This window comes from Etheostoma cragini, chromosome 20 (genome assembly GCF_013103735.1).
Source record: "Etheostoma cragini isolate CJK2018 chromosome 20, CSU_Ecrag_1.0, whole genome shotgun sequence".
In the NCBI taxonomy this organism is placed as follows: domain Eukaryota; kingdom Metazoa; phylum Chordata; class Actinopteri; order Perciformes; family Percidae; genus Etheostoma; species Etheostoma cragini.
In genome coordinates, this window is record NC_048426.1 from 9,448,636 (window position 1) to 9,457,339 (window position 8,704).

General features: G+C 43.0%; 1 protein-coding gene across 5 annotated transcripts in view; it reads right to left on the reverse strand.

The window, feature by feature from the left end:
* The window catches only part of pcnt (pericentrin), a 35,381-nt gene that overhangs the window by 10,065 nt on the left and 16,612 nt on the right, over nt 1-8,704 (reverse strand). For 3 of the 5 annotated variants that reach the window (XM_034857745.1, XM_034857743.1, XM_034857742.1), the window contains 15 exons: nt 8,296-8,448; nt 7,418-7,564; nt 5,536-5,696; nt 5,244-5,410; nt 4,863-5,044; nt 4,597-4,759; nt 4,118-4,360; nt 3,381-3,613; nt 3,051-3,158; nt 2,712-2,732; nt 2,093-2,329; nt 1,834-2,007; nt 1,464-1,616; nt 1,144-1,314; nt 8-1,036 (listed from right to left, as the gene is read on the reverse strand). In XM_034857745.1, the coding sequence (XP_034713636.1) occupies nt 8-1,036; nt 1,144-1,314; nt 1,464-1,616; nt 1,834-2,007; nt 2,093-2,329; nt 2,712-2,732; nt 3,051-3,158; nt 3,381-3,613; nt 4,118-4,360; nt 4,597-4,759; nt 4,863-5,044; nt 5,244-5,410; nt 5,536-5,696; nt 7,418-7,564; nt 8,296-8,448 (3,342 nt within the window). The remainder of the gene's footprint in view (nt 1-7; nt 1,037-1,143; nt 1,315-1,463; nt 1,617-1,833; nt 2,008-2,092; nt 2,330-2,711; nt 2,733-3,050; nt 3,159-3,380; nt 3,614-4,117; nt 4,361-4,596; nt 4,760-4,862; nt 5,045-5,243; nt 5,411-5,535; nt 5,697-7,417; nt 7,565-8,295; nt 8,449-8,704) is intronic. The other 2 variants (XM_034857744.1, XM_034857746.1) reach the window with 1 other exon arrangement.

Here is an 8,704-nt window from a genome sequence, read left to right on the forward strand (position 1 = left end):
CACTCACCAGCACTTCCTTTTGAGCCTCTTCTTGACTCTTTTCCTTCTCATTGAGCTGAGTGCTCAGGTCCTGGATACAGGCTCTCATTGATGTCACTTCCTGTCTAAGCCTTTCAATTTCCTCCTGGAGTTGCCCCTCCCTCTTCCTCAGTGCCTCACGTTCAGCATAAAGCTCTCCCTTAACAGTATTGAGGTTTGTAATCTTCGTCCTTTCCTCTGCAACCAGTTCCTCCATCTCTACCACCTTGGCTCTCACCTCCTGGACTTGTCCCTCAAGAGTGAGACTGGTTTCTCGGAGGACTTTTATTTCCATTTTCATCTCCTCCTCTTTTATTTTTAGAGTCTTGATCTCGTTCACGCTCTCCTGTTCTTTCTTTTGGAGCTCTGTAATCAGAGAGCTGAGGTGGACGTTCCTCTCATGCACAGTGCTCATCTCTTGGGCTTGAATTTTGCTAATGTCTTTCTCCTCTTCAGATAGTTTCCTCTTTTCTATTCCCACTTCTTCCATCTGTGCTTTGACTTTCTCCAGCTCAGCTTCTTTGACAGTGAGGACACTTTGGAGTTCATCGGCCCTCTCTCTCTGAGCCGTCAGCCTTTTTCCAAACTCCTTGCCGTGTTCTCTGTACTCTTCTTCCTGGGTGAGCAGTAATCGCTCCAGTCCCTCTTTCTCTGCCACTGCCGTCTCCAGCTGACTCTGGAGAGCCTTGAGACGAGATCGAAGGGAACGAGAGGAGTTAGAATGACTCAGCCTGAGCTCTTGCTTCAGGCTGTTTGGTCCCCCCACCCTCTCTTTTTCCTGGATGGTAAAGTGGGGAGGTTCGGGGCTAGGAGCCGGCGAAGGATTGATGCTGTCACCATCCTGAGAGTCACTGACTTCATGCAGGTTGGGGCCTAATGTGGCGAGTTCTGCCTGCAGCGTGCTGATGACTTCATGAAGGCGCTCCTCTTCTTCCTGTTTGTCCTGACGCACTCTCATGATTTCAGACTGAAGGTGTTCCACCTGTGAGCGTAGATCTTCAAGCTCAGCCTCCAAAGCCTTTTTGTCAGAAAGATCAGAACAATGAATCAGAAAGTTACATTTTCTATTCCAATTATGGTCACTTTCACACTGTCTGCATGTATTTTGTGTTAACTTAATCTGACCTTGTTGTCCCTGGTGTTCTCCAACGCCTGTTCCAGTCTTTGGATCTCAGTGTTGAGGTGGTCGATCTCCTGATTTTTCTCCTGAAGTAATGCTGAGGGGAGATTATCTTCCTCCTTCTCACTTTGTTCCTCGTTCTCCTCCTCAAGTATGGTGAGAGCAGACACATTCTCCTGCAAATACAATGTTACATACCTGTTCAATAATAGGTTGTAAGTTTTTCCTTTTCTCTCATAATTTATAAGAAACAAAATCAACCCCACGTGGATATGAAAACCTTTTAAAGTGAGCTAATTTATTAAATTAACCACATAGCATCTACCTTTAGGGCAGCAATCTGTTCTTGTAGCTCGTTAACATGAGCCGCATTCTGATTGGTCAGTAGCTCCAGCTGTAGTGTGAGGTGTTTTAGTTCAACCTCTTTGATGCTCAAGTCCCTCTGTGCAGTCTCCAGTTGGCCAAGTAGGACCTCCACCTAAAAGATATAACATGTTTATTAAACAAAAGACAAGATGCAGCAGTTTTTGGTAGTGAGTTAAAAATATTGAGCTTTCAAAGTTTTCTATTCCTAGTGTCGGCTTTTAAAAGATGGATAAAGTCTGCATACCCATACACATTTGTACCAAAAGGTGGCACTGCAGCCGAATACATCAATCAACAACCATCACCACTTGGCAAAAAATCTTACAGACCTCTTGCTCTTTGCTCTGTAGGCTCTGCTGAGCAGCATCCAGGGCATCGCTAAGCTCCTGGATGGGTTCTCGTGTGTTGTCATGGAAACAGTGTCTAGTCTCATCCACTTTGGACTGCAGGGCAGAGATCTGAAGCCTGTTAGATAGCTGCTGCTGCTCCAGTGCCTCCTTATCCTAACAAAAGGGGAGTACATTTGTGACAAAAGAACAGTTGGGTGCATAATAGTGTTAAGAGTGAGTTTGTGTTCAGTTTTCTTACTTGTGTGAGCTCCTGTTCTCTCAACTTTGCTATGTGCAGCTCTTGTTCCAGTTGACTGATAGATCCATTTTGCTCAGAGCTGTTGAGCAGTGCTTGCTCGAGCTCTCTGATTCGCCCAGCTAACTTGTCTATCTCCTCGTTGCGCTCTGCAATATCACGCTGTGCTTGCTGATTGGCTGCGAGCAAAGAGGCATGGTCATCTGCCTTGTCTTTGATGACAGCTTGTAGACTCTCCACCTGCGGCGACATAGAGGGGGCAACATTTTTGGATAACAAGTTTGTCATGTTCCAAGCAGCAGAAAAACACTTTGCGAGTGGAAAACGACATGGTTTCGTCAGATAAATAAGCCATTCCAGATCTGCTGCCACTGGTACCAAACATTGAAGTTAAGCCATTCCAAAGAACAGTGACATGGAGGTGAAAGACAAACGGAAGTACAAAACAGAAGTAAATTAATATAAACAAACAAAATGGAAATTATTGTAGAACTAATGGCAAGCACATATAAGCAGGAAGAATTAATCTATGGATGATTAAACAGAAATAATGATGAACAGAACACACCATGCACAAGAGTCAGAGGAGCTAAGAGAAGTTCGCTACAGTTAGATTTCATACCTGCAGAACCAAGTCCTCAAACTACAGCAATCCGTTCAGCACAGGGATAAACACATGGCATAGGTCAGGCTCATCGGCAACAAACAATGCATTCATCACTTCAACCTCTGTGAGTACAACTACTACATCTGCTTCGGTTAACTGGCTCATAATCCCATCAGCAATGCTTCAGACACTCATCACAAAACACATTTATTAAAAAACACACTGCACTCTTTATTTAGAAACAAGCATATCATGCATTTTGTGCAAAACATTGTGAGCTATTGTCCAGTAGAGAAACATTACAGATTATCAGATGTTACTGTATATAGTTGCCATAAAATGAAAAGGCCTCACCCTGTGTCCTTTGTTATCCATGCTGGCTGTCTGTCTGAGTTGGGCCTCCAGGCTTCGAATTTCCTGCTGGAACTCGTCTCTCTCGTGTTCACGCTCCACAGCCTGCTCCTATATGCACATGAACAAGTGATGTGAAAGAGTGCGTCCGCTACTTTAAGCAGCAACATAAAAAATTACATGTGACACTCAAATAACACTCATGAAGCAAGAAGGTCATAATTGTAACTGTTTAGACTGCAAATGAAAGGGAGAAACAAAAGAGCAGATTTATGAAGAAATACAATTAACATTATTCAAGATTTCCGATTATTCCAATCTGTAAAATCTCACCTCTATAAACTGCCTGTCGTGTTTCAGCTGTTTTTCAAGTGCTTGGACACGCTGGTTGAGGTCTTCGGTGTGGGTCTTGTGGTGCTCCTCCGTTTCCAGGCCCTTTGTTTCCTGCTCTTCCAGCTCTCTCTCCAGGGCCCTGAGGCGCAGGGACAGAGAGCCGTGGTCCTTCTCTGCCTGCCGCTGCAAGTCCAGCCTATCCCGGGTTAAACGCTCCGTCTCTGCCAGTAGAGCTTGAAAAATTAAAGCAGAAGGTCAGGGTAATTGTTTTGATATAAATACAAGCACACAGAGGGATTTTAAAAGGGGGCAAGCCATTAGAGGAGTTAATACATACAACTAGCACACATACTGTGCCTTTCCTCCAGAAAAGGCACTGAATGTATTTGCTTTGACAGCTCTGAACTAGAACATTAAGAGGTAAAAATGACATGGCATTCAAAAAGCCTTTGCTACAAGCTACTGGCAATGGCAGTGTTACAAACAGCAACCTTACACAGCACTGCAAATATACTCCATATTCATCCCCACCCCCTCAACACACACTCAAACTCCCCTCTGACCCACAAACCTGCGTCAGGATCTAAATTGAGCCAATGGCCTATGGAGAGAAGACACATCTGAGCACAGACATAAGTGACATATTATGTGTGTGGTCAACCTTATTAAATAGGTCATGTAACATTTTATGCAGACAGAGAGGCATGATTTCATGATTTTGTGCTTGAACCGCTCACCTTTCTCCCTCTCCCCCAGTCCAGCAGAGAGGTGCTCGTTCTGGCGCAGGAGAAGTGAATGCTCCTCACTGAGCTCTTGATGCTTCAGTCTGAGGATATCCAGCTCTGCAGTAAGGCACTCCATTTTGTGTAGCTTCGCTTTCAGGTCCTCCAGCTCCTTCACTAGCCTCTCCTCTTGAGCCTCCTTCCGCTGCAGAGTCTCCTCTAACACTGCTTTCTCAGCCACATAGCCCTCTAGAAGCCCTGAACACATCATGCAAAGTCTTTAGGTTTATGTGAAAAGCAAAAAAAAAACAAAAAAAACACACGTTTGAGATTTCTTATGCTCAGCATCAGAGATAGCTGTGTTATGTTTAATGTAAGTGTTGAAATTTGAGCATAGGCACAAGAACGAGGTGTATTAACAGTCAGTGGCTACTACTGTAACTTGGCAGCATAGGAGTCATGTGAAGCACACCCAACAAGGTTACAGTGCTCACCCTCTGCCTTGTGGAGGTTTAGCTGGAGTTTATTCTTCAGTTTTGCGTCCTGGTCAAGCTGCTCCAATTGGACCTTGTGCTGCATAAAGAGTTGGGCAGAGTCCTCTCTGCCCTGAGAGAACCTTTCCTCCAGAGAATGGTGGAAATCACGAGTCTGCTCCAGCTAAAAAAAAAAAGAAAGTGACAAACCCACGATTATAAGACAGCTTCCAATGAAGAAAGAAGGTTTTTGTGGACTGTAGATATAAAGTATATGCATCCTTTACCTGTGTGTTGGCCTGGTTGAGGAGCTCCAGTAGTGTGTCCACAGTGTGATGCAGTCTGCTGCAGGCATTTAGAGCAGCTTCTTCTCCCCTAGGATTGTTCTGACTATCTGAAACCAGCAGGCTCTCACAGAGCAGATGGGTCAGCTCCATGTCTTCTGAAGACATGTCTGCAACTGAAATACCTACGGACAGAATATGTATTGTTGCATTGTTGAAAATATTTAAATGGCACATACAAAACTAAATACCCTTGGTCTGTGAAGAACTAAAGGTTTATGTATATCTGTATTTCTACCAGAAACTAGACGGAGACAAAATAACAACGCATCATCAAAGCATAACATGCCCTGCAACTTCAGAACAAACGAGAGGCCAACAGACCTGATTCGTGCGCATCTTTGTTTCCTGTTGAGCTCTTCCGATGGCTCAACGGTGTTTCAGCTCTGGCAGTGATCTTTTGTCCAATCAGGTCTTCTGTTGCAATGGTGCTGCGAATCATCTCAATCAGCACCTTCTTCAGCTTTTCATTGGTCTGGTGCAGTTTACGTCTGCAAAAACAAAAGTGGCATCAGACACACATACGCTAAAGCAAAGCAAAGGGCTGGCTAAAATTCACCCAGCTATACATATTAAACCATGTACACAACATACAAACACACAGACCATCACTTACCTTTCCTCTTTAGCAGTCTGCAAGTCATCAGTGAGCATCTTGAGAAGGTTGCCTTCCTCCTGACTCTCTCGCTCCCTTCGTTGGAGGATATTGTCCAAAGTCTCCATCTCTGCACGCTTCCCTTCTAACTCTCCCTGCAGACAGCCAACTTCAGCTCGCAGCTAGAAAAACAGAAACAAAGAGAGTTGGTTAATTCTACCAGACCCTTAAGACAAACCTATTAACTGCCCTCTCCCACTAAGGGTGGGAATCACCAGAGGATCCATTATATTATAATCATTTTACTTATGGCACAATACAATATTGAGATTTAAATTTTAATTGCGATATTCTACAATATAATGCAATTTATAACCCCAAAGTTTGAGATGATCTGTTTTATCTAAAAAGATAGCTTGTTCATTTCACTTTAATTTTTAATGCTGCAAAATGGGATTGTCAAGCAGACAAACTGACTAACACACATAATGAAAGATTCTGTACTTGGCTTCTTTGTGTCAATATAGTTTTGACACAGAAAAGTTTGTGATTCTATGATGTATCGGTTTCCCCCCCAGCCCTATCTCCCAACTGCTTTGACTTCTTTAAAAGATTTGGATGTGTGTAACTGTGTGCCAGAGAGGTGAGAAACATAGAATTGACCCACAATTAGAGCAAGAAATTCAAACCCAAATTAGTTAAATGAACACCTCAAAGACTCGTTTGGTTTGTTTAAAAAGCATCACATAGTCTCAGTCACGAGAGAAATAACAAAAATCATATGGCCGCCAACAACCTCAGTGCCAATAGCATGACAAAAGCTACATTCAAAAAAAGGAAATCAAAATCAGATGTTGATGGTCAGAGAAATCCACCTTGTCCAGAGACAACCACCAGCACCACTTTCCAAAACACATCCGTTATATAAAAAGCTTCAATAAACACATTCCTGCTCCTTTAAAACAAGCCTAAAGCATACATACACTGACTGTAATCATCAGGCATCCTTGGAAGACGAACTCCAGTTAGGTGCCAAGTCAGTGCGGGATTTGAGGTAAGCACAACTTTACCTGAGTTTTCTTTCAGGTCTGTAGTCATTTTCTTTTAACCTTTCATTCCCCAACCACTTCATTCTCTCCCTCTCATTTGATCACGTCTTCCCTCCCGTTTTCCCTCTCCCTCCCATCAAACACGTCTCATGCAGCCACCTGCCTCAACAAAACATTGCCGTTGCCCTGACAACAGCACCTTCCCAACCGCTCTTTAAGCTTCTCTTTGCTAACCTCATGGGTGTGAGTGAGTGTGTGTGTGTGTGTTAGTTAATACTGGTCTCTCACTATCACAAACCAAGCCAGGACGGTGCCATGGAAACATGGCATGTATACATACAATGTATACATTCATTAGCCACATACATTTGTTGATTGTGCCGAAAAGACTTATTATGGATTTATAAAATTAAAAGTAGTAGAAAGGTATGGGACTGCAGAAATCACATGTAATTATGAAGCAAGTTCCTACGCAGCCAAAGGATTTAGGGGATATAGTGACTATCTTGTTAGTTACCAAGGGGATAGTAAACGATTAACATAAAAGTTTCAGTATGCCTCACATCTCCACAACAGCAAATGAACAAAATAAATAGTTGCTCCAATGACAGGCAGAATTTACTGTTATGAAATTAAAATGAATGCATGTTGCTATAAATGTGAGTTTACTGATTATTCTGTATTAGGGTATTTATCATAATTCAAACCAGGTCTGTCTTGTCGGACCGCCAGCAAAGTGAGGCGGCACTTCCCGGTCTTTTTATTTGTACTAAAAACACAATTTAAAACCTGTAAAAACACTAGACTAGAATATTGCATGTTTGTGTGTGTGTGTGTGTGTCTCTCTCTAGTACCTGGGCCACCACAGCGTCTAGCTGCTGCAGTTGGACAGTGAGCTGGCTCATTTTGTCCGTGTAGCTCTGCTCCTTCTCCTCCTGTTCAGCTGTAAAGCTCCGCTTCAGGTCCTCAAGCTCTGCCTCCTTCTGTTCTTCAAACTCAGTCTTCAAACAAAAGCAGTCATGTTGGTACATCAATTAAAAAATGCAGATCACCATCTTTAAAAGCTGCAGGTTTATTTGTTCTTCAGCTAGAGAGATCTCCGGCTATGTCTCACTGCCTTGGGGACGACTACTGGTTTGCACATTTCAGATGGTTAAATGCCAAATGTCTGAAAAAAAATTAAAGACCTCCAGCCTTAAAACCTTCAGCATCAGAGGATAAAAAGCTTAGATCAATCCCATTTAGCCACTGTTAAGATGGCAGTAACACAAAACACACTCTCTGTACAGCTCAGCACACAGACTCAGAGAACAAAAGAGACAGACAGATAAGAACACTTCTACATATATGATGGTGGGATTATGTGGAAACTGGGTTTGAGTAAAGCTCCAGTGGGACAGAGTCCAACCGGAAGAGCTATCCCTAGGAACAAACTGGTTCACCAGCAGCTTAGAGAGGACAACGCTACAACACACTGACACACTTACACACTACAGCTCTCAATAATCCAGAAATATTACATAATACTGTTTCAAACAGGCACTCAGACTCAAATATATACACAAAATATAATGGAAAAGATCATATTTTTCACATAGCATGAATGATTGTATACAGGCAACATGGCTGCCTAAAAAAGGTGTTTTTTATTTAGATGTTTAGCAAAAGGATGCGTTTAAGCTTTTTCTCCATCATCTCTTTCCTTATCACTCCAAAGCATCTCCTATTTTACCTTCAGTTGATTAATCCGGTCCTGCAGTCTCTCCTCTGATTGGACCTTGAGGAGCTCCACCTCTTCAAGGAAGTGCTGACGCTGTCTTGATGACTCCTCTTCAAGCTTCCTGCGACATGCGCCCAATTCCTGCGCAGAGACACCCCTCAACTCCTACAGCAGACACATGTCAAGGGTTTGTTTAATAACCCACAATGCAGTTGGGTCAAATGCTCAGATTCATAGTGCTTCTCAGAGCAAATCCAAATAAATACTCAGTCTCTCTACTTACAAATAAACCATTAAGAGGGATGAACAATAATTCTGTGTAATCCCTTCTTTGATGGGTTGTAAGAGCCCCAGAGACAAGAACTCTACTGACAACTATTAAACTGTCAGAGCACTGCATGTTCACACACACACACACACA